General features: G+C 36.4%; 1 protein-coding gene across 1 annotated transcript in view; it reads right to left on the bottom strand.

The window, feature by feature from the left end:
- The window catches only part of DENND1B (DENN domain containing 1B), a 200,761-nt gene that overhangs the window by 80,701 nt on the left and 92,831 nt on the right, over window positions 1-27,229 (bottom strand). The window contains exons 6-9 of the mRNA XM_063298387.1: window positions 23,784-23,853; window positions 20,779-20,859; window positions 14,103-14,156; window positions 13,424-13,534 (exon numbers count right to left, since the gene is read on the bottom strand). Of these exons, the coding sequence (XP_063154457.1) occupies window positions 13,424-13,534; window positions 14,103-14,156; window positions 20,779-20,859; window positions 23,784-23,853 (316 nt within the window). The remainder of the gene's footprint in view (window positions 1-13,423; window positions 13,535-14,102; window positions 14,157-20,778; window positions 20,860-23,783; window positions 23,854-27,229) is intronic.

Below are 27,229 nucleotides of genomic sequence, written 5' to 3'. Positions count from 1 at the left end.
CCAGATGCTACTGAATTTTAAAAATATTTCTGTAATTCAATTTGCAACTGCTCATCTGTACCAACTAGATGCGGCTTTGAGTGTTGAGGATGATTGGGTACTCTTCTTCTCTTTTTAAGGAGAAAAATTGGCTTGAATTGAATTTTCAATCTACTCATCTGTACGTCTTCATGTTTATTCCTGCATCTTTTCTGCCACAGCAAGACTTTCAGTTGATATTCAAGTACACCAAGGACATAAATCATGCCTGGTGATACTCTCATTTGAAAAATGACTGAATTTGAAATTGAATCATGTACAAATGAACATGTGATTGCTAAAATGTATAAACTTTTGTTGAGATTTGAAATGGAAGAACAAGTTAAAGATTGAATGATAATATGGGCTAAGAATTTTGGTTATAACACACAAATGGACCAATGGGAAAGAATGTGGCTAAATGGTCTGAAAGTCACTTACTGTGTTACAATTTAAGAGAATTTTAATGATATATTATTGGTATATGACACCAGATAAATTATCTAAGATGTATAAAGGTACTTCTAATCAATGCTGGAAATGTGAAAAACATTAAGGGACGTTTTATCATGCATGGTAGACTTGCAAAAGAGCAAAAAAAAAAAAACTGGATACAAATATATATGATGATACAAAGAATGTTAAAGACCAATATTCAAATGAAACCAGAACTTTTTTTATTGGGACTTATGGGTAACCAATTAGAAAAGACTTATGGAAGATTTTTGTATATGGTAACCGCAGAGAGACTACTATATGCACAAAGATGGAAAATTACTGAAATACCCTTAATGGAGGAGTGAAATGGGAAGATGGCAGAACTTCCAGAAATGGCAAAATTGAACTGTTTGATCAGGGATAAGACAACAAGTACTTTTATAAAAGACTGGAAACCTCTTATGGATTTTTTACTGAAAATGGGGAAAAAAAAGAATTGGTGATTTATGGATTTACTAATTAAAAAGGGTTGAATATGGGAAGAAGGGAACCATTCTATAATTTTAAAGAAGGAGTGAAGAGAATAAGTTTGTAAGTGCTGTAAAGAAGATTGGAAGTCACTTCTTTATATAACTGTTCTTTTTTCTATCTGCACTGCTTCTTGTATTTTTTTCTTTTCTTAATTTATTCTATATAATACCATGTTTATCTTTTACTTATGTGAAAATCTTTAATAAAAATCTTTTTAAAAATTGAAACGTACATTGAATGAGAACATTTTTCCTGTAGATAACTGATATGTAGCACACAGAGTGCCCTACATATAACACATTTTTTCACACCTGAAAATTATTTCTGTACACATGAAAGGTACAAAACATGTTCCAGTGTGAAGTGCTCCTGTATGTGATACTTCATATTGAAAGATCCATGACACAAGTATGTTTTTTTTTTCAAAACTATCAGTTTGCAAACGTCTTTGCAGTTTCAAGTAGTAAATTGCCTAGTATATTGTTATCTGGTACCCATCAACATTCCCAGTCTAAAATAACTACATTTCTATTCTGTCTGTCAACGAATAGATAAATAATAAATAATCATTTGCCAAACTGATGAATACTTCCATGGCAAGAAAGAAGCAAAAATAAACAAACACTCTATTAATAAATCCTATGTCTCTTTGATTGGATTGAAATATGCAATGTGGTATTTTAAAAAAGCTAAAAAGGAAATTCTTGCTAGGTATCCGATATAGCACTTTGGGGACTGACATTAGCATAAAATGCAAGGATTGTCACTGTTGATATTAAAGTTATCCAAAGCATTCCATTCATTGCTCAATGTATTCTATAACTGTATTATATTTTGTTTGGGGATATTTTTGTCTAGCTCTTCTCTAATTTGAAATGGCATTAAGCTGAAAACTAATGTTAGATACTATATGGCTTGACAGTGCATACACTGTTTTGCCAGCAAGACCACTTTCATGAGTGCTGCAACCTCTAAAGAAACAGGTAAGAAGATGCAAATAGGGAACAATGTGATTGTCTGATGGGGCAGCACAAGGCAAATATAGAAGAAGCATCACAAATGACACTTACTTTTTAAATTAAATAGAGCTGCAGAAATGTAGAAGGAATGCAATTCCATAATGCTTAAGCTATACCATTCCACTAATGCCCCTAAGATGATGAGACTCTGCGGTCTGGATGCAAGAAAGGGCATTAAGAAACATTTTATCCCTCAACATCTATTGCAGGAATACGTTGTAAAATCACTGGACATTTGTCTTCTACCAACAAATTAATTAATAAGCATAAATTTCAGTTTTTGATATGACTCCAAACTAGACTTGCTTACATCTTTAATATAAATTATGTTATGCATACATACAGTAAGCATGATATTGGAACACACATTACTATCTAGGCTTGAAAGCATTTTAGCTTTTATATTTTCAAAAGATGACTTATTCTGATAAGTTTATTAATTAAATTCATATAATACAAATGAACAATCTGAAAACAGTTACCTTGGATATCATGCAGAAACAATTTCCTTATCACTTGGCATTCAGCTTTCCACAAAAACTGTATTTAAGTAATTTTAGCAATTTTATGTAAAACCATGAATAAGTAATTTGAAGGATGTTTATAAAAATTAGTGACTGCAAATTAGGAAAATACTCCTGTAGTAAATTAATCTGCAACTACATATATTTCTAGCACATTTAAACAGCATATTTCTTTGTTCAAAAATAAAATGCACATCTTTTGAATTTATGTCAACTCCCTGTTCATTTTGCTAGGTAACCATTATTTATTTAGTTATTTAGGTATTTTCTATCCCACCTTTGTTATTTTTATAAATAACTCAAGGCAGCAAACATACCTAATGCTTCTTCCTCCACCTCTTTTCCCTATGATGACGACTCTGGGAGGTGTGTTGGGCTGAGAGAGGGTGACTGGCCCAATTATCCTGCTTAATATGAAGGGATGTTCACACCCATGCTTTATTAGCTAAACTTTAATAAAGTGCTTTAAACAAAAGCAATTTTCTTTATCTATTTTTAGAAATTATCAATAAACTTTTAGCATATTCAGAAAACTTAAAAGCCTAATGAAAAGCAACTTTTTATATTTCTTGGTTTAATCATGACCAGAAAATGTTAAATCAACAAATGGGCAACATGGTATTGCTAATTTCATGGGTGGTTATCCTTGCAGAACACAGATATATAAGTAAGTTACCTTTATATTAGAAAAATACAATATATTTAATCCTAAAATCATTTTGATCTAAGACAGCAAAATTCAATCCAATAATCATCTTTTCTGGATGATTACTAATTATTCTCTCATTATGCTCCTCAATGCCACAACAATTTTATTCTTACATATTCTTATCCCAACAATTATGTCCACATTATTTTCTTTTACTCAAGATTGCTTTGCTGTTTAATCTAGTAAACTGATCCCTCAATCTGGCATAATATTTAATACATTCTCAACTTTTTGAAACACATGCTTTAAAAAAAAAATTAGTATTTCTGTTCTACAGCTATATCTCCAGCTTAATTTAACTTATTCTTCTTCCTATCCTCACAGAATTAATTTCTGGATTAAACAAGAAGTGCTGAAATGACATTGCTTTATCTCTTTTACAAGTGAGAAGCAAAATGTTCCCTTTCTGTATAGTCCAGACAGATGAAGTTTTTAATTTAGCTCAGCTAAAAGCCAACTGAAAGCATGAAGGCCAGACGACAATGCAGAGAGAATACATAATGGTCGGAATGGGGAGAAAAACCAGCCACATTTTACCCAAATTAGAAACTAGGATTCCACAGTGAGAGATTAATCATATAGAGGACTGAGAGTTAGACTTGTTTAAGTTCTTTTTCTTTATAAAAAACCATGTCTGCCAAATCCAGAAGAGGATACCAACTCATCTTGTATTGTTCCTACATACAACCTTCTGCTTTCTAACATATTGCAGAAATAAATAAACCAACATGTGAATTCTATTCTGTTCTCTGCTGGAATGCTGTATTTCTGTACTTTCGTCCTACACTAGATACTGTAACTAGCTCCTAACAGTAACAATGATTCCAGAATCAGGCTACTATAGATGCTGAAGTGAAGCATTATGACCCAGAACACTGCTTACTTTCTCCATTTGTACTTTCCAGAAAGCTATTTTTGGCTCTGACACTAAACCTACTGTAAGCCCTATGCATATATACCACCCCAGTTCCAAGACCAACTCCAAGCTGAAATTAAATACAAATCAGTTCACATTTCTACTCATAAGCAGCTTGTTCTCAACCTTGGCAGCTTTTTGCAGTGGGAATACTGATTTCTTGTCTTCTGTATCTTCCAGGACACTGAAAGATTGATATTCCCATGGCTTTGATGTTTTACAAGGCAATCCTTCACTGTGCCTCCTTCTCTATCTCCTAACTGGGTAAGGACAGCTTGGAGTGCCCACTGTCTGTCAACTAAGCTTGCTAATGACTTAAGTATGATGGGCAGATGGTGCCCCTCTCCCAGGCACCACTCATGAACAGAGGGAAAGTATGAGAGGATGCAAGGCATAGGTCCAAAGGAGGAAAGGAAAGGAAAAATTCCTGTCCCAGTTATTTTAAGTCAGCTTTGCCTGGTGGTATATGGACCTCTCTGATTCCTACCCACTAGGTCCCAATTCCTACCCCAGGAATTGGGACCTAGTGTAAGCTGGTCACTTGTGTCTTTTGTTCTTCCACTGTCTGAGAGTGGTAATCACAGGAATAAAAGGGAGGGAGGGAGGAAGAGAGAGTTACTGATCTCATCACAGAAGAGATGAAGGTTCCAGTCTGACATGTCTGATAAATAATTTTACATTCTTCCTAGTGACTAAGTTGGTTGATGTCGTCATAAAAATTCCAGTAGCCTCAAGGAACCAAAGCATTGCCCCAAAGGACAAGAATGGTTGCTTGTTGCCTTTTGCCCATACACTAGTACAAAATAAGCAGTGCAAGGAGAGAAGAGGGACTGAAGCCAAAGTCTAGTGGGGAAATCTTATCTGGATAAAGAGCAGATTACTCTCCCCCTCCTCCTCTCCATATTACCAGTGTTTCTCAAGGCTCATAATTAATTTTCCTTTTATTTTTAAAAACAGGGAGAAAAGAGGAGTGGTCTACAGACACAGCCTCTGAGAATAATACTGATGTCTTGATCTTCTATACTTTCCACGAGAATGAGAGATTAATATACCCACGGGAAGATTCCAAACCCTGCTCTACCACACAATCCATAGAGAAATTGGTGGTTGCTTTTTCAATGGGTAGCTAGCGCTGGGTGGGGACAGAAACTCTCTTGGGAGCTCTTCCCTCAAGCCCTGGGATAGGGTGAAGTCAGGAAGAGAATGTGACTTGCATCAGGGAAGTGTGGCTGCCGCACCAGTTTTTTTTTTCCTGTTTTTTAGTTTTATTGGTTTTTGTTTTATGATTGTATTTATTGTTTTATTGATTGTAAGCCAGCCAGAGTTGGTTTTAAGATGCATGCTATACAGGTGGTCCTCAACTTACAACCACAATAGGGACAGGAAAATTCATCATTAAGTGGTGCGGTCATTTAGCAAATCACCATGGTTGTTAAGTGTGATGGAATGTGAGGGTGACCTTGGAGAACAGAGGGAAGAGATGCTGCCTAGGGACCGATCAGATAAAAGGAAAGGCAGTCCAAGAGAGGGTAACAGTCTAAAGAAGAAACTTAGGAAAGACCCATCCTGACCACTCAAGTGATAAATAAGGAGGGCGGGAGATTTGTACTTTTAGACTTGCAAGATTCTGCTAATGTAGCCTTACAATAAAGTAGAATTAGTTCATCTAGTCATGTTTCCTGTCTGGTTTACCTGGAAGGGCTGACATTAAATGAATCATGTGGCTCTCCTTCCAGCAAGCCATTGATTTTGCTTTGCTTGCATGTCACATGACCCCAGGATGCTGCAACCTTCGTAAATACATGCCAGTTGCCAAGGGCCCGAATTTTGATCACATGACCATGGGGACACTGCAATGGCTGTAAGTGCGAGGACCAGTTGTAAGTCACTTTTCCCAGCGCTATCATAACTTCGAACAGCTGCTAAATGAATAGTCGTTAAGTCCAGAGACGGGCAGCTTAAAATGTTCTTAGACTTTCAGACAAGTAATAAATTCTGAAACAGGCAAATTACTATGAGTCATGTTGGAAAATAGTATTAAAAATGTTCAAATTGACCTCATCAATAGTTTCCTACTTGTGACTCATCCTAAATACTTCTTAGCTGCCAACTTTTTGGTTATCACATGGTAGGTGTAATCTACAATTTGGTCCATTTATACATGTTGCCAAGGTCACTTTCTACTCTCCATCCCATTTCAAAGAACTGTTGTTGAAAAGGTTTGGTAAAAAGTTAATTTTTGAAAAGGATGCATTCCCAGAGATAAGGATCATAGGAATTACCTCAGTAGTAGCCTGGATCTCAGCAGGTGGGAATGGTTGGCTAAGCTCAGCAGGCTTAGAAACTAAGAAAGATTGGATATGGTTGGTATTTGGGTAGGAGATCGCCAGACTTTGAGGGCTCTGGCCTAGACTAAAAAACATCCCAAGAAAAGATAATAGTAAACCGTTTTCATTTTATCGTCAAGACAGATGCATGTAATGATGGTGAAATCACAAGAGCTGAACTTGTTTTAAAGGTTCCTTTATATTTCTTTGCCTTGTAGACCCTGCCTGCTGACAGATGATGTTTGTGGATGCTATTCTGAGAAAAGGACAAGAAGAGAGAGAGAGAGAGAGGGAGGGAGGGAGAGGGAGGGAGGGAGAGAGAGAGAGAGAGAGAGAGAGAGAGAGAGGTGTTCTTTTTCACTTAAGTTATTATTAGCAAACTATTTCAGCAACCTTGCAGGTGAAAAAAAAAATATGTCAAAATAAATACACTGGCAACTATAAACAAAAAACTGCTACAGAGGGAAATGAAACACATTAAAACATTTTTAAGTGACAGAAGGTAACCATCTGTCTATAGTCTAAATATTTAATTTATGCTTATTTTTAAAAAAATTAAAAATGCAGCAAAATATAAGGCAGCTAACTATTATACAGCAAACACTACTGTACCTTTAAGAGTATCATGGAAGTGAAGTAAATATTTGAAATTAGTAGAGAATGTAGGAGTCAGTTTCCTTTGGTAGTAGACTTTTACTGAAATGATAATATAGTGGTTAAACTAAACAGTGTGCCAGTTGTATGTGGAAGTGCTTTTTCACAATTTTTTTCTGACCTTCTAAAATTACTTTCAAATGGCACAAATCAACCTACAGAAAGCACTCCTTGGAACCCATGCCTTCAAAATAATGATGATGATGATAATAATGACAATAATATTAATACCAAGACATATCTCAAATAAGTAAATGCAGATGTTGAAATCTGGACAAATCCTTTACTGTAATAGTCAGCATTTCTGCTAAAACAGACTATGGCATAAACTGGCAGTGGTGGTCCCAGTGGTTATTGGCACACTGGGTGCCATACCAAAAAGCCTTGGACAGCACTTAGAAAATCTGCACATTGACAAAATTGCCATCTGTCAATTACAAAAGGCCACACTGCTTGGATCCGCACATAAACCACATCGAAAGATTATGACATCCTAGGTTCTTGGGAAGAACTTGATGCGAATGAAGGCCAACACCAGCTAAAGAACTGGCAGCTGTGATTTCACGTTGTTGTGTATAATAATAATAATAATAATACCAAGACTTATCTCAAATAAGTAAATGCAGATGTTGAAATCTAGACAAATCCTTTACTGGACAGTCTTGTCAAATATCAAAATCTGATAAGCAACAATCAAGATCCATCTATTCCTCTATTATATAATATTGTGAATTTCTCCAAGTGGAAAGGTAGTATATAAATGAATGATAAAAATAATGTTACCAGCAGTAGCCTGTGAGATTCATCTGATACAGCAGACAATGGAAGTGCAGTTTTTGAACATATACAAATCTTCGAGAAAGACTTAAGGTTGTTTAAACCAAATTGGAAGGTTTTGCATAACATTCTTCAACTAGAGCAGTATGTACATATGTTTAAGTACTTGTATGTTGCCTATTCAAAGGACTCCATATAAATGCCTATAATGAATAAAGATAAATCTTGAAAGAAAGCTGAGGAACAACTATTCTACGGAGACAGTAGCTTTCTGCTTTCTAAAACACTTTGTGTTTTAATTATTGTTTGGACATGGGTTTGGGAGGGCATGTATGTTAAAAGTGGCACATAAATCCCTTTGGTTTCTGTCAGGCCTGATATTTCTTTATTAAAGTGAATCAGAAACAGAAGCTACAAGAGGCACAGAAATTACTGTAAAGTGGATTATTCTCTTTTTCTCAGATTTGCTTATTCTCACTCAGAAACTCATAAAAAGTCGCTTTGGCAAGAAGGGCAGCCATATAAATAAAGTAATTGACAATGCTTGATTCAAAAAAGGCCTGGGTACTGCATGGAATTGGGCAGATTCACATGATCCAATGGTGGAAGGAAGACCAATCCTCGGGCTCTGCTTTGAACTTATACAGCAGAGGAGGAAAACTTTTTTGGGTCTCGAGAATGAATTCTCTCTGGGGTGATCATTGAGAGGATACATGAGGGTAGCAGATTGTGGAGCAAACATTTCTTCCCTTCTTATCTCACCCCCTCCCAGCCTTGCTTCTAAGCATTTGATCAAGTTTTAAAAGCATGATTCAGCATTTTGATGAAAAGGTTATCAATGCAAATATAGCTTACATCCAAAGAAAAGTGATAAAAATCATCAAGAAGTTATTTTATTAGTAACTAAGTTATGGTATCAGATTACACAATCTGGATTTAGAAGATATTCATGAATCTCTTGTTTAGAGTCAGCTGGAAGACGAGCATGTCGAAGGTTAATGCAATTGTAACAAATGGGGTTTGCTTTGCATTTCCTAGCATCTGGTCAGTTGCTCTGCTGCTTTCAAATGTTTTCAATTCCCGTGACAACATTAAATGAAATACCAAGTCTGTCAAAGGAAGGAGAAGTGATAGGAAGAAATGTATCTTATTTGCAGATATCAACTAGCTAAGAGTTCCCTCACAGAAGATATGGTCATAATTGATTTATTGGGTTGGGGAAATGACACCCTCCCAACTGCAATGAATCACTCATTATTTTCTTTACTTTCTTATTTTTAGCCTCTTCCTTCTGTTTTTATTCAGATGAAAAATTCTCTGTGAGAAGATCCAAGATTATGCAGTTAGAACATACTTACAAAGTTATTGGTCCATCCTCGGATAAGGAAATGCTGTGCATGTGCATGTGTTTAAGATACAGGGGAGGAGAGATGATATTTCGACCTCTGCATTGAAGCACAGCATCCTTTCCACCTGCTTCTCTAGCAAAGGCCCCAAAACAGACACCCACTACTTAACATATTACTGACAGGATGATGAGAAGGCTCCTGTCAGGCACAGGCCAGCTGGGTGTTGGAGACAAAATGCACAGCCCCAGCTGACTAGTTAGAGGAAGTCTGGAGAGGTACAATTACAGAGGCATATGACAAGCCTTCATGCCTGACTGACTTGAGAACCAATGACATGGCATTAAACAGCAATCCTTCCTATCCAGTGGTCACAAAACAGCAATAAGTCAACTGATGCACTGTTGTAAAATCATGATTTATTCCTTTGCTTTGAATACACAAGACTACAGCATGATGTTCTGGTAGAGTACCACAGCAGGTTCACTTGGGGCCCAAACTTCTCATGCCTGTCTACAACAGGCATAAAATCAATGCTCTAGCACTGTCTTTCTGAAAACACGTCTCACACTAGTTTAAGGATAGGAAAAAATACTGAATTCACACCCACAAATATTAAAGCTATTATATATAATCTAATAGCTTTAAAAAGTACAGTGTGCATATAGTATGTATGTGTGTCATGTGAGTGGGCAGCATAAAATGTTGTAAAATAAAGAAATGTGTCTGTAAGTAAATATGCACATGACACACAACATTTACTGATAGCTTAAAATGCTATTATAAAGTAAGAAATGCAAACATGCTAACAACTGGGAAGCTGATCAGTAGTGGAATTCCTCATACTTTTTTTAAGCAAAATCTGCTGCTTTCCACCAGCAACCCCTCAGAGACCTCAGACTTTTCCTCTTTTTAATTTGTATGCATAGCAAGTCTAGTGCTTTATTATCACAATCTAGTGGCACGGAGTTGCTAGATGTAAAAGAACTGTGGATTAGAGTACAACAATTTTGCACTCCCCTCCTCCAGAAAAAAAGGAGAGCTTGAGAAGGAGAGAACTTGAATTATGTGTTTTGATCTTGGTCCTACTGCCCTTAGATAGTGAACCGAAACTGAGCTGATAACTTGGAGGTGACATAACAATTCAGTCTGCATGAACTGTCATAAACACTTGGTATTAAGTTAACCTCCAAAGATAAAGGACAACTCCCTCAGCAAAAGAAGGGAATTGCTAACACTCTTTTCTGGCTACATAAAAAAGCAAAACTCCTAGCCTTACTAGGAAATATATGGAAAAATTCATTTCTCTGTAGAGGTAATACACTCTTATTTAAATATCCTGATCTATACAAAATACTAAAAATAACTGACAGCTTTAGGAATCAATGTGCAATTTTATATTTAATATGAAATTTTCTGTATTTATCTTTCCTTAAAAGTGAGAATACTTTGCATTGAAATCACATCCATAGGTTGTCAGGAGACTGAAAAGATATGGCTCTTTCCCCATTGGGTCTCTGGTTGTATGTGGGGCTGGAGATCAGGCAAGAAGAGTCCATTCTTCTCCTGCCATCCTTCCAAGGCTGACAAGCTGAGGATCAGCTCTCAAGGAATGTCATGTGAGGTGGGAAGGAGGCAATTCATTTGACAGATCAGTCCCATGAATTGGAGATCTGGCATCTATAGCCATTTGCCCTCTGCTTTTTTTGCTAATCCTCCCAACCTCGTGCCAGATCTGGGAACGGTAGCAGAAGATACAGGGAGAAGTAGCTCTTTGCCCAGCAGATGAGCTTCATGTGATTGGAGACCTAGCAAATACAGAGGTGAGCCCAGGTGGAAAAAATTGACTCTTCCACTGCCAAAAATAGGAAACCCCAAAACAACAGGACACAGGCTATAGATGGAAGGGGAGCTCCTGCACTAGCCCAAGTGGCCACTTGCACTGGGCAGATCCTAGCCCTGACAGCATTATCACCAGAATCATTGAGGAGGTGTCACAGATTGTTTGTACAGCAAGACTTTTGTCAGGAAAAGACACAAAACGATTTTTCTAAATTGGAACTGCTAAATAAAATTAAGCTGCCTTGACACTGGGCTGAAGATGAGACTGCAGGAACATCCTCTGAAAATGGTTAAAGGAGCATCTTCATGCTGTAGTTAGCTGTAAAGCTATTAGCTTATTTTATTGTAACCTAAGAATATAATTGATAGACTGCACTGTTGACCACAGGTTGGTGACTCTTTGCAGGATTTTACTGATTTAAGCTTTTAAACCCTGCTCCAGTTATCAAGGAAACAAAAAGGTAAAGACACCCTCAAGTTGAAATCAACATATTCATATAATATTTTGGGAAATAAGAAAAGTGTTTTGCCATTGCATTCTCTAGGATGTTTTCTTTAACTTCCTAGACTAGCCCACATCCAAACTGATCGAGTGTGAGCTTGCTTAGCTTGTTTTCAAGGTCTCCCACGATTGGCCAGGTGCTGCCAGTAATCCAATTCATGATTAAGTTGCTGCACTGAGGAAACTATTTAAATATAACATTTTTAAACTAAACTTATTTATGTATAAAATTATAACTCTAGTGCACATCCAGGTTTGACAAAAATGGAGAAACTATTCCTGCCCTTCTTTGGATTAGGAGTGCTGTTCACTGCATACCTGCTTATACAGTATATAAAAATGTTTATGGAAAGGGAAGTCCTCTAAGCTACCAATCCCTGTGCAGTTTACTGTGCCATGTGGTGTGATATAAGAGGGTTCCAAAGATGGGAAAAAGGCATCTCAGAGCTCTTAAGGAAGTTCATTAAAACTCTGATTGCAAAAGGTCAATCTTAACAATAACCTGGCAGAATGTCTGATGCTCTTCTGCATTTGATTCACTTGAGTTAAATTTTCACCAAGCTAGCCGAAGAGAGGAAAAAATGTCTCTTTCAACACCAACATTATATTTTGTGGGCATTTTACTTTCCCCAACTAAATGAGATATTTATCTCCCTTTTCTTTAAAAAAAAAATTAAGGAGAAGGAGAAGGATGAAAAGGAGAAAGTGCTATCATTAGTCTTCCTAAGCGATTTGCAAGAAGAAATAAATGCAATTTGCTGATGGGGCAGCTTTTTTCTATTTTGGGAAGTGTCTAAGGATTTATATTCCACATATAAAGCCAACATATCATTCAAAAAGGTTTTAAAAGTGATTAAAATTAATATTGTTTCTGCAATGGATTTATCTTTCAATGAGCATTAGTTTTTGAAAATGTTAACACATCCACTTACCTTATTTTCCCTATATTAATGTAATCAGAGTACAGGGCTCACATGGTTAAAGTCTGGTATTAAAGTACTTATTATCAGACTGAAAACTAAGTAAAGCAACGGGTTTGAGGGAGTTTAAGAAATTTATTTATGGACTTAAATTAAACAGACGCTATGCAGATACAAATGATGCCCACTGGCATGAAGGCAATGTTATTTTCAACGTAACGGTGATGGATTTAGAGTTATAAATGACACCACAAGGGAAAAGCTGAAACAAACAGGACTATCAAAAGATTTAGGCATGGATAAACACAGCACACCCTTTATCTTAGCTCCATCTGCAATGACACAAGAATGCCATTTCAGCCTAGGCAGAGGCATAAAACCTGTAATAAAAAAAGACTATTTGGAATAGTAAGTCATTATCAGTCTGAAGAGCTGCTCAAAACCAGAGTCATTACAGTATCCCTTCTCCGAACACTACTCTGCTACTAAGATGAATTTACCTATTACTAGATTTAGGATAGCAGCTATTATCATGGCCCTTTGATTTCTTTCTAGTAGGTCCAATGGAATAACCCACAAGTGAATAATAAAGATCTTATAATAGCCCTTAAGAATTCTTTATAGGATGGAAGACACAGAAATGAACTCTAGAGGGTTAAAGAACTCTCATCCCTGGGTAACAAAAAGTAATTAACCCGCCTTAATGTATTTAGGTAAGCCTGTATCAATCAGACTTTTGTGCTTCAAGAGTTAGATTAAAACGACATCTTTTTTAAAAAAGTATGTAGATATTGTCTCATAAGTATGTAAGGAACATATTTAAATCTACCGAGATCTGCAAGCTTTTTTTGTGAGATGCTCAATATAGTCTACTTGAAAAGAGAAGTGTGAAGTACTCACAGTGCTTAGCTTGCTGGAGGTAATAATGATGCGTCTCTCATGCAACATGCTGGCATGAAGTTGTAGCATGTTATTCACATCCACAGCAACAAAATATTCAGTAAGATTTCTCTAGTTAATGAAGAATGAAGTCTGTTAACACATTAATAATGGTAACCGAGTGATATATAAATGTATTTCTGCCAGTTAAAAGGGGGAAATAATATTTTTAAAGAAATTTGTCACCTTAATAAGCATTTTAACTGAAATTCATCTACTATCATTTGCACATTTTGAAAATGTGTCCAAGATTAGTTTTATATTTTCAGAAAGCAGGCCTCTTAAACTGCTTGTTTTTGAGTTTATCGTATTATCTATAACTATTTATTTAAAACCCCAATTGTATACACATCGTAAATCCTAACTAAATCCTTGCATCCATTTTAGCTAAATTATTTTAGCTGCATAAATGCAGATAAAATCACACAACCATTCCCACCCATACGCATACACACATTATCTAAAATATCCATTATTATGACATTATTACTTAATTATGCGGTTCATATAGGCGAATGAAGCCATATGAAAGGGAGAGAGTTTGATCAGTAAATTTCAGATTTCTATAGATGTTTGTTAAATGATTTATTTGTAAACCTATATAAATACTGGAAACATAGTCAAACATAGTCAAACTTACACTTTCGGGAACAGTTGGTAATCCAGTTATATCAGGAGTAATAAAGCATGAATGCTAGTCAAGGTAAAAACAAAAATACAAAATTATGAGGTACAGAATGCTATTATGCTTTTATCAAGACAATGGAATAGATTAATACAAAAGCTGACTGAAGTGAGACTTGATCAACTGAAGGTTCTGAAAGCCGCAGGTGCTTGATACAGAACTACATTTCTTTTCCTTTCATTCATTAGTTACAATTTCTCATGACCTACTTTTGTTCTAATGTTGGGGATGGGAAACTTTCTTTCGAAATAGAAATAATCCTGATTGCCATGCAGCTCTACTTTCAATTTCATTTGCATAGTGCAATGCTACTTAGAAGTCTCACTAAGCTCAAAGGGGCTTATTTCTGACAAGTACAGAACTCAGCCTTAATATCAAATTAACTGGAAAAGCTAGGCTCCAGCTTCTGAATGGATAAATATTACTGGGGCAAGAGAATGTTGATGGGATACTGAACACGTTAGCTTTCAAAGTAGCATTATTATTCTTATTCGGGTTAATCTTAACTGGGCTGGTTTAAGGAGGGTGTAATATGGGGGCTTCAGAAAATGTGGAGCTCCTAAACATGAGCTCCTTTCCCTACCGTCTTCTGCCTGTTACTATCTCCAACACTGCACCTGCTCTATTCATATCATGAGCTAGCAACTGTGCATGCTCCTGCCTCCTTCCATGAATGCACAAGGCCAAGAAGATAATGGAAAAGCATGGGAGGCTGAGCGGCCAAGAATGACAACAGTGGGCGCTGAAGAGATTTAGACGGAAGTAGTGCATTGTCCTTCTGTCTGACTGCTAGCCTATCTGTCCCCCACAGCCTAAAGTAAGTAAAGTTTTTTCTCCTCTTCATGTGAGATGCAACTTCTAGACTGAGGCGACCCTATCTAGGATTCATTCTACACAGCCATTAAGTGGCAGTAAAGAAATAGAAGAATTTGTAACTAATCTGGATTTTTTCAGCCCAGATCTAGCAGCTAGTAAAAAAAAAACACCTAAATTCCTATCAGTGTATATGAGTGCATGAGTAAGCGGAACAAGAACAGATAAAAGTGTCCATATATGAGGGTGGAAAAAAGAAACAGAGAAAGGTATGTGTGTGTCAGAGAAAAGTGTGGTGCTGGTCCACATGAAGAGCTTCCCCCAGTGCCAGAACAGGCCACTGGTCATTTTTCAAAGGCAGGAACCTTGTCACACAGCCACACACAGCCCACTGGGACCATGTCATTTTCTGCTGCATATAAAAAGTAGGGGGTTCTGGCTTGTGCTGGCTCAAAGAAGGCTCTCTGCCTGTTCTGCTTCAATCCACTCTAGGAAAGCCCCTCCTTAAGAAGACAAACTCCTAAGGAGATAGCACAGAAACTCTTACATTCAGAATGTAAAGGAGAGATGCATCATGCATTTTGCTTAGGGACCCAAGAGCCATATTTGCTAGAAATGGCATTGGTTATCTAGCAAAATCAACACCAAAAGGCTTCATTTATTTCCCAAAAGAAACAGATTTATAACAGACTAGAAAGAATCATCATTTCTGCACTTGGTCACTATGAAGTGAACATTACCAGCAAGGGAAAAGGTATTCTTCACACTGCTAGGGAATGCCATGAACAGGCATAAATATCTACACTAATCTGTACAGGTTGAGTGAATACGCATCTAATTATTCTTTATTGTTTTATGGTTTTTTACAGTTGGAAGTGCATTTTGTTGTAAAAAAAAAAAAAGTCACTCATCACTGCTCTGCTTCTTTCCCAACCATGCAGCACCACCCCACTACCTAGGCCAGACCCCTCCCTTTTGTCATGAGGGCTGAACAGGGACTGCAAAGAGGAACGGACACACATGCCTGCCATGCTGGAGAGGGTAAGATGGTGGGAAAGAGTGTTAATTATTTGAGAATGTGAAGAAACATGTAAAAGGAGATGATCCACTTAACACTATATAGGTGGAGTTTGGGGGAAAAAATGACAAAGTCATCAGCGAGTGATCTTAGGAGTTGTAAATTATGAGAACAAGTCCTCTCATGGATAGGTAACACCTAACTAAGGGGCAGAAAACAGGTTAGGAATACATGGATACTAAGATAGTAATTCTAGAAGTAAGAGAATTCTCATTAGGATGTTGTTGTTGTTGTTGTTATTTTGTCCTGTTTTCATTGTGTAGCTGTAAGGCAGACAACTTCTACAGTCATTCTTATAGATGTGTAGAGGACAGAATGTGAGGAAAATAGTATTTAAATAAAAGAAGTTAAATATGTATGTATATATGTATGCATGTATGTATGTATGTATGTATGTAAAGGACTTATACAGCCACTGTACAGTTTACAAAACAATAAAAACAGTAAAAAACAAACCACCACAGTAAAATGTAGTGTTCAGTTTGTTTCTTCTAGACCTATCTTTATTGTTTAGTTCCGGTTCTATGAACATTCCATTTTGAATACGTAATTCTAACATCTCAGGAATCCCTCTGCAATATTAATCTGGAATTTTATGTGAGGTAAGGATCCAAATCTGGCATTATATTGGATCTCCAAATTCCTTAAATTAGTCCTGAATGTTTGTATAAAAAGTGACAAAATATTTTGAACAATCAAAATTACCTAAATAAAGCACAAGTAATATTTGAAAAAGGAAAAATCAAGCAACAGTTACAGTACACCAAACTAAGTATACTGTTTCCAGTATATACATACAGGAACAGAATTCATGGAAAAGAAAAAAGATTCAAATGCACCAAAAGAGCACATCTCAAATTTTAGAAAATATTTTCTGATATTATAAGTTGTCTAGTTATCCAAAGGCAAGGCCCATTGCAGTTTATGTTTAAAATTGAGAATTTTAAATTCTTTTTCAAGAATAGTAATGGTAACAATGTATTTCAGATGATCTGCAAATATTTCTTGCAAGCAGACTTCAAAATATATTAATAGGTAGTCCTCGACTTACGATCACAATCGGGACTGGAATTTCCACTGCTAAGCGATGCAGTCATTAGGCAAAGCATCAGCTGACCGCGCTGCTTAGAGACAGCACTTCCAGTAGTCCCGGTTGCAAATGTTAGGCCAGGACAGTGCTGTTGTTAGGCAAGGAACTCATACTTCTCCTGCCCTGCTGTGTTCATCTTCGCTTCAACTCCCCCAACCCACCTCCACCCCCCATTCCTGGATTGTGTTGGAACTTCCAACTCGTGTTGGAAGTGCTCCTGGGCAACTGGCCTGAGGACTTCTGTGAGGGGTGGAGGCGACCCTAGTGCTGGCAGAGCCTACCTGCAGGCCCATTGCTTGCTCTCAGCCCAGCCTTCCTCCTGCAAACGCCACAAACAGCCAGCAGCTTCCAACGCACTGAAGCCCGCAGACCGGTTTTCCAAGGGCACTTCCAGTGCATGCTCTGCAGCTCATGTTGGAAGCCACTGGCTCTCCTGCCTCACCCAGCGATGGAAAATACCGTGCCTCACCGTCCCGCTGCCTCCTCCCTAGCCAGGCCTGGCAAGATCCCTTCGGCAGATGAGGCTCCACCACCCTGCTATGCTCATCCAGGGCTACATCCTCATCCAGCACCTCGAGCCCAGGCATCAAAGGTCAGCTGGGGGCAGTGGCAGTGGGAGGCAGCAGGGGTATGTGGTGGAGTGCAGGGCACCCAAAAGGGCAGAGATGAGGGGAAGATAGGCAGATGGGGGAGCTGAAGCGCCCCTGCGGTTTTAAGTGTGGGTGGGCTGCTAAGCGCCCAAATTTTGATCACATGACTGGGGGGGGTGCTGCAACAGCCATAACTTTGGGGACCAGATGTAAGTCCCTTCGTTCAGCACCACCATAACTTTGAACAGTCACTGAATGAATGGTCGTAGGTCGAGGATGACCTGTAAATTTAATTTTACCAAATGGCTTGTATCCTTGGGTTTTTACATCTTTGGATTATTTCCTATCGCAAATACCTTTCCTGGTTTTCCCTTATGTTTCCTTTTGATATACAGTATAATTATTCAACAGTATTTTAGAGAGCTTGGTTTTATAATCATTGAAAAGAAAAATATTCAACCTGCTAAACAATTATGATGAAAATGGCACTGAAATATAAGTGAAGATGTGATGGGAAGACACTGCTGACATACTGTCAACAGGGCCATGTGTAAATATATTCAGCGAAAATAATACAGTTTTGATTCCTAGGCTACTAAGATCCCTTCTCTGAAATACATAAACAACTGAAATAGAGAAAAATATGGTATCTGGATTTTTTTAATAAACAAAAAAGGTGTAAGAATAAACTATTGTCACTTTATTAAATATTAAGACCCTTTTTAGTAGACAATTTACACATATAGTTCCAAGTCTCATAATATATATTCTCGGAAAATATATTCAAGAAGATTGCCTTCTTTAGACCAGAGTCACAAGATAGTAATTTCTCAGGGGGGCATTTATAAATCTCTTGCAATCAATAGACATCATTCGGCAAGCAATTTTTTTAAGGAGCTGTGAAGAGTATTTTGCAGTCACCACTAATATACACAATTGAGTTTTTAAAACTTGCTCATTTGCAAAAAACACCTAGTTGTTATTTTTCCAATATGGGAAAGAATGTTGAACAAATCCATTTTTGGAAAAAAGGCTGATTCAACTTTTTAAAAAGTGGTCCCTTCTAAAGGAATTTGTCTTTCTTCTCTTTGACACAGGATTATTTCCTATTTTTATGCTTTTGCTTTTGAACAACATAGGAATTTATTTTTGCTTTGCAGAAAAAAGAGTAAAGAAGGAAAAAATGTTAAAGCAACAGAAGGCATGGTAAAGGACTGAGATATATATTATAGTTGTTTGTAAGTACTGTAAGTATATACTGTAAGCAGGCTTGTAATTAGAAAATGTTTCTGGAAAAGGGGCATTTAAAAACCCCTTACATGAAGCCCCTTCTTTCGTTAACAAATAATTATATCCACCGTATATTAAGTTTAAATTTGCAAGAATCAAGGTACACATTGATGCACTCCCAACCTTCTAGTGTCTAAGGATTGCATCTAACATTTTCAGGGGGAGGCAAGGGCTTCAAGTCAATGGGACCACATCCCACATGATAGTAGGGTTAGGTTTTAAAGAGAATTTGAGTGGAATTTTTTTGTTTTTTCACTCCACTGTGCCGATTTTAAGGCTTCAGTATAGGTTTATGTGCCTCCCATCTCAAAATGGCAGGAAATCAATTTTCAGCCATTATGGTTAGGAGTTACAGGGGCTGAAAAATGAAGACATGGGGGCTGCAAATGACATCCTGGCACTGTAGGTTGTCCATCCTTGCATTACATCAATTTTAAAAAAATACTTTATCTCACTTTTTTTTCTTCAAAAACATTCAAAAAAGGAAATGTATTATGAGTTTCATCTGCAAGAATGAAATCCCGTATCATGAATACTATTTCACAACTGCTGCTAGTTACAAGGCTTCTAAACAAACATCTGATTCCATACTAATTCATCTAGTAAACTGGTTGGCTGCAATAAATTTCAATTTCAAAATACTTTATGAAAAAGTGATGTCAATGTGTGAGCCTAGAAAAGATTTCAGCTTTGTATTCAGACCCCTGGAGAAGTATGTGAAAGAGACAGAAAGGACAAAGTGTATTTATGGAGAACCAAATTACTTTATTCTATACTGATTACAGTCAAACATGGCATTCCAGGCTACCAGCTTTTTAAGTACTTTTCAAAGTAGGTTTATCATTTAATAGCTATTATAATTTTGGATTTAATAGTCTCTTATCTGAAGAATTTGTACATCCATATATAATCAATAAAATAATGTAAACATTGATGGCTTGCAAATAATAATAATAAATTTCATATGCTATGTGCTTGTACATTAAAAAAGTAATAAAATCACAAGGTATTTGTTAAAAAAAATTTAAGGGCGTTATAAAAAACAAACACTAGCACATTTAAAGAGATACCAATTCTTTAATCCCAAACAACTACATATTGGATATCAGAGTAATTCCTAAAAATAAAAAATAGGTTGAAGAAGTATAATGGCACACTTATTAGATTAGTATCATTTATGGCCAATGTCAACATTTGGACCTTTGCCCAGAGTCCCCTTTTCGGGAGAGATGGGCGGTGATAGAAATTTGAAAAATAAATTATAATTAATTAATTAATTAAATCCCTAAATTGGAGCTAATACTGTAGTACACAGCCACAATGCAAAAAAGTTGGTTTTAATTTATTCAGAAGCTTCCTTTGAAATGTAACCATAAAAGAGACTGTAAGCAGTTTCTACTTCATCAGAATTCCCTATGCAAAACTGTAGTAAATAAATAGTTCCTGGACAATCAGCACCTGTTATAGCACAGTCTTTTGGAGATAACTTAAGAGTTTGGGATTCAAAATAAAACTAGAAAAACTTGAGGTGTTTCACCTAGTAACTAGCAGCTACTCCCTCCAAGATTATATGGGGAGAACAAGCACAATAGAACATTCCACAATAATAACCCACATATTTACTCTTAAGGCCAGTATCTATAAAAAGTGCTTTATGAGAGAACCAAATTCACTACCCTTTACAGAGTTGACCTATTATAGGATCCAGTGTAGGCTGATCTTTAATATATGAATTAGAATCCAATTTTCTATAGTAAAAGCAATACTTACCAAATTTAAGCTGATAAGAGTGTTTGCCTTTGGCACAGAATGGCTATACCATGTTTCTAATAAATCATTCAAGTCAGCTTCCTATATAAAATAAGTTTTTTTCAAAAAAATATTCAGTAGATACAAAAATTTCATTCACATTCACTACATTTCAACAACAAAAATATGTACAATCACTTTTTGTGCAAACAGAAACAATCTCATTTTCTTTCTCTATTCTTTAATGGACACATGAAAGACTCAATAGTTAATTGGGAGGGAAAAATGGCAGTCTTTCTATGTATTAATCAAAGCTGTATAGATCATGATCATGTTTCTGCTAAAGCATCTTCCTATATGAATATACAAAGAAATGCATTTTATAAAGTAAGGTATAAAAATATGAAACAAATATTGGTACAATCTACAACAAAATAAACAAATGAACAATACAACAAAAAGAAAAACAATATAGATGGAAAGGGCAACCAAGCTAAATAAAAGGGACATGCATAGCACATGCCTGATTTATCTATCTATCTATCTATCTATCTATCTATCTATCTATCTATCTATCTATTTCCAGGGTAAAGCCTTCTAAGGCAGCTGACAAAAACACTGAAAACTGTAAAATATAATAAAAGCAATCTGTGTGCCTTTAAAATAATTTAAAAGCTTTATGGCCCACCATTATAACCTAAATAGAGCAGAATTAAAATTAAAATATTATGTGATATTAAATATCAAGTCCATAGTCTCAGTTTAAAAAACAGAAATAGTTTATAAAGTTTTTCTACAAACTAATAAAGATAGGGCCCAATGTATCTTTTTTGATAGGTAATTCTACAAATATCAATCCATTCCTGAACTGTGCCCACCAATCTAAAATAATTTGATCACGTCCCTAGGATTAGAGTCTCTAAAGCTGATCATAATAGCCAAAGCAGGTTCAAATTTGTACCTTTCAAAAAATTATCCCAAACCATCTAGATTACTTTAAATATCAACACGATAACTTAAATCTGGCAAAACAAACTAGTAACTAACAGACTGATAAAAAGTTAAAAGTCAAAAGTGTAGCCCCTCCAGGAATTCATTCTATATCCAAACCCATTTTAGAAGAAGCACTATATAAGACAATTCAAATATAGCCAAGCATGAGTAACTAGGAAATTGTAGTCTTAGAATAATTTATGGGACATGAAATGTTCACAGTTATTCCAGGATTTTGTGCCAGTGTGAAATCCAGTTACTTTTATCCTATGCACCCTGAACTGTGATACTGAAATAGTCTAGAAGGTATTTTTGCATGAAGAATGGGATGCACTGAAGAATTCTATAGATGTCAATTCCTGCATATCAATATTGAGATTCTTTTCTGTGTCAGAATCTAACAAGAAAATCACAGGAATCTCAGAATCAAATCCCAACTTAATAAAAACATATTAATTTTTCACAATCTGACATTTTATAAATTCATTATCTATTGCATTATCTATATTGTCTTGCAATGTGTTGCAGACAAGCTAGTCTCCCCTGAGAATACTCAACATGCAATTGTGTTAGAACCAATTTATATGTAACATTTCTCCACTGTGAGACTGCTGGGAATCCTGTTCATGATAAAACATGGTAAACATTGCATCAGAATTGAAAATCTAGATAGATTGTCCAGAAAATGAAGCAACCCTCATAGTTTAACCCACACACACACACACACACACACACACACACACATACATATACATACAGTGTGTGTGTGTGTGTGTGTGTGTTTGCACAGCCTTTCACAGGAATTAGTTTAAAATAATTCTACTGGAACTCATTTTCAGTATTTAAAAGTGAGTTGAAATTCTCATACAATATCCTGTTCAACCTTTATAACAAAGATATCACATAACAGACTTGACAAACTAAAATGTTATTTCAAACTTTGAGTCAAATTTGCCTGAATTGTGTGATGCTGACTCAGAATCAAAATATTGCTGAGTCATCAAAACAGTCAATGGACCATCCAGCCCAATGCTTACTGTATTAAGCTATTTTATACCTAAAACACCCTTTTCCAGTTAAAAGATTCATGACCCTACTTTCCATGAATTGAGAAATTCTAGTCTTACTAGGTGTTGGTTCTACCCCTTCCACTATTTCAACACTTCTATACACATTTCAGGATAAGAATTACTCCTTCTGTACAAAAACAAATGCTGGTCTATGTATGATGTTTTAATCTATAATAAATGTTCTTACATACTGATTACTAGGGTTTTTTTTTTCAGAAGTCTACTATATAACATAATACTGGACTTTCATCCTCAGCAGCAGCCGCAACAGCATCGTAGAATAATTTTATGCCTGCCATGAAACTAATCATAAACATCTTCTGCATATATGTGTATTTGTTAATAAATAAACTAACTTCTAATACTATAGGTTACCAATTGCTGGTTGGTAATACACCACATTCTGTAATGTGCATGCCATTAATTCTACAATCTCTGAGACCACAGCCTGTTCAGACTGACTGCTGGAGGCAGGGAAGAGGCAATGTCATCACTACAGTCTTGATTTCTATCTTTATAGTTCAGCTATCTACGCTTTGAAAATAACTGGTGTCTTTCTCAGTAATACACTATAGGAGCTCATAGTGAGCATAAACAAATGACAATAACTCAATAACATTATCTCTATCCTTAATATAAATTGTGTCCCTTTCCTGCATTTCTTTAGCAAATTAATTTAGTATTTTATAGTAAAGTATTAAAAAGTGTCCACACTCAAGTTCTATCCAATGGATTTAATCCCTATTTATAATTTCTAGCATAGACATTTCATTTAATTTCCCTAGTTAAAAAAAGTTTTTAAAAAGTTTTTAAATTATTTATTTAAAAAAAATTAATAATAGCAGTGGCCTAAAGCTGAAAATATATGTAATTCTTGATTTAAAAAAAAGACTGCTGCCTTAAAACAGTTGATGATTAGCATTTTTTCACAAAAACAATTCTATTTAATAACAATAAAATTACCTGTTCTTTAGCCAAATATTCTGCCAATGTATTTAGAAGTTTGTAGTACATCTCAAACCATGGCAAATAGCTGAAAAGAGAAATACAGCAGCTTTAAAATATGCAAGCATTATTTGAACATTATTTCACTGTAATGCACTTTTTGAAAATCCTTGAGAAGTTTGATTATACAGCTCTGGAAAATTCACAAGAAAAGATGACTCTGGAAATGTTTCAAACAAGAAAGAAAGAATTTGTGGATAGCAAAATTAAGGAATGCTCTGCCTAAAATTCAAGTTTTGATTAAGTAGTTTCTCCCTGGGGGGACCTGACTTTCCTGAAAGTAATAGTTCTTCTTGTCTATCCAGCTATGAAGATGCTAAATTGTTTCAATACAAGCCTCATTTTTGCATTCTTAAAATAAACGTCATATTTCCATATTTATTTTTAAGTACCGTTCAGAAAGAAAAAAACTACTGAATTGGTCCTTCAGGTATATATTTCTTTTTATCCAAACTTACCTTTCCACTGCCAACCACTCAACTTTATAATTTATGTTATAAGGTGTGTTTGACTGAGCTAATAAACTGACAAGTGTTGGTATAAGCTTACATGACATTGACACAGAGTTAGTGGTATTGGCAGTAGGCTCCAGGAAGTATTGGCAGAAGAAAATTAAGATCCAGACTTGACATAATGGCATCATATTCCTGATACACCCAGAAAACGTAAAGAATTAAAAGCAATCTCCTTGTCTGTCACTGTGATCAGTTTTAAAATATTTAAAAGCATGCTTCAAATATTTTGAAATTTAGTAGAAAGGGCTTTTTTTAATTCAAAGAAGTATATCTTTATAATTAAACTGTATCAGCAAACAGACAAAGGTAAATATATCTTTAGTCAGTACCCAAAACAATAGTCAAACATTCTGCTAGTAGCACTCATTTAATCCACCTACCCTCCCTTTTAACCCCATCAGTCAGGGTTCAGGAATAGGACCTGCTTTCAGAGCAATACGGATTTTTCTGTTTGTCCAGTGACTATGAATCCAAAAATGTAATTTCAGTGGAAGCTTGGGGTCTCTCCTCTCTGAAGAATGCATTAATTGTTATTTTAAATTTGCTTTAGAAAAATCTCATTTGCAACTAAATACTTAAAAGTTCTTTTTAAGAAATAGAGCCTATTCTGACCCTCTTTTGGGTTACATGTCTTTTTTTCAATTCTCAAAAGAATATTCAGAATATTCAGTATTCCCATCCTTTAAAAATATGTAATTTCAATGGTTCTGAAAGACCACAGCTTCATTTTACAAGTGAAGTGTCTCAACAACAGCAACCCTTAACCAAGTATTTAAAAAAAAACCCACATAACTGTTGTAAGTTAACACTTACAAAAAACTATGGCTATAACCATTATAATGCATCTCTCATACCTTCATCCAGACATTTGTGCCAATATATCCATATATAAGATCAGGATAAACATTCCTGCAATAGGCCTATGTTTTATGAAAAAGATGGCTATCCAGTTATACACATACAATGATCCCTGCAAGACAGAGTTACAGTAGGCAATTGCATACTTCCTTTGTTCCTCTGTTACTTGTTCCTAACATAAACCACCATAGTCTAACAATGGTTGCAGATGCCTCCTCAGATACCTTTTTGTTCCTTCTTCATCCCCTCATTGCCCCCTAATTTGTTGTTTATTCGTTTAGTCGCTTCCGACTCTTCGTGACTTCATGGACCAGCCCACACCAGAGCTTCCTGTCAGTCGTCAACACCCCCAGCTCCCCCAGGGACGAGTCCGTCACCTCTAGAATATCATCCATCTTGCTCTTGGTCGGCCCCTCTTCCTTTTGCCTTCCACTCTCCCTAGCATCAGCATCTTCTCCAGGGTGTCCTGTCTTCTCATGATGTGGCCAAAGTATTTCAGTTTTGCCTTTAATATCATTCCCTCAAGTGAGCAGTCTGGCTTGATTTCCTGGAGGATGGACTGGTTTGATCTTCTTGCAGTCCAAGGCACTCTCAGAATTTTCCTCCAACACCACAGTTCAAAAGCATCGATCTTCCTTCTCTCAGCCTTCCTTATGGTCCAGCTCTCGCAGCCATATGTTACTACAGGGAACACCATTGCTTTAACTATGCGGACCTTTGTTGTCAGTGTGATGTCTCTGCTCTTAACTATTTTATCGAGATTTGTCATTGCTCTTCTCTCAAGGATTAAGCGTCTTCTGATTTCCTGACTGCAGTTAGCATCTGCAGTAATCTTCGCACCTAGAAATATAAAGTCTTTCACTGCTTCTACATTTTCTCCCTCTATTTGCCAGTTATCAATCAAGCTGGTTGCCATAATCTTGGTTTTTTTGAGGTTTAGCTGCAAGCCACCTTTTGCACTTTCTTCTTTCACCTTCATCGTAAGGCTCCTCAGTTCCTCTTCGCTTTCAGCCATCAAAGTGGTATCATCTGCATATCTGAGATTGTTAATGTTTCTCCCAGCAATTTTAACTCCAGCCTTGGATTCCCCAAGCCCAGCATGTCGCATGATGTGTTCTGCGTACAAGTTGAATAGGTAGGGTGAGAGTATACAGCCCTGCCATACTCCTTTCCCAATCTTAAACCAGTCCGTTGTTCCGTGGTCTGTTCTTACTGTTGCTACTTGGTCGTTATACAGATTCTTCAGGAGGCATACAAGATGACTTGGTATCCCCATACCACTAAGAGCTTGCCACAATTTGTTACGGTCCACACAGTCAAAGGCTTTAGAATAGTCAATAAAACAGAAATAGATGTTTTTCTGAAACTCCCTGGCTTTTTTCCATTATCCAGCCAATATTCGCAATTTGGTCCCAAGTTCCTCTGCCTTTTCTAAACCCAGCTTGTACATCTGGCAATTCTCGCTCCATGAATTGCTGAAGTCTACCTTGCAGGATCTTAAGCATTACCTTACTGGCATGTGAAATGAGTGCCACTGTTCATTAGTTTGAACATTCTTTCGTGTTTCCCTTTTTTGGTAATGGGGATATAAGTTGATTTTTTCCAGTCTGATGGCCATTCTTGTGTTTTCCAAATTTGCTGGCATATAGCATGCATTACCTTGACAGCATCATCTTGCAAGATTTTGAACAGTTCAGCTGGGATGCCGTCGTCTCCTGCTGCCTTGTTATTAGCAATGCTTCTTAAGGCCCACTCAACCTCACTCTTCAGGATGTCTGGCTCTAGCTCACTGACCACACCGTCAAAGCTATCCCCGATATTGTTATCCTTCCTATACAGGTCTTCCATATATTCTTGCCACCTTTTCTTGATCTCTTCTGCTTCTGTTAGGTCCTTGCCATCTTTGTTTTTGATCATACCCATTTTTGCCTGGAATTTACCTCCAATGTTTCTAATTTTCTGGAAGAAGTCTCTTGTCCTTCCTATTCTATTGTCTTCTTCCACTTCCGCGCATTGCTTGTTTAAAAATAA

The sequence above is a fragment of the Candoia aspera genome, chromosome 3 (genome assembly GCF_035149785.1).
Source record: "Candoia aspera isolate rCanAsp1 chromosome 3, rCanAsp1.hap2, whole genome shotgun sequence".
Taxonomy (NCBI): Eukaryota; Metazoa; Chordata; class Lepidosauria; order Squamata; family Boidae; genus Candoia; species Candoia aspera.
Note: the sequence above shows the minus strand (reverse complement) of the source record. Positions and strands in the feature narration are given on the sequence as shown.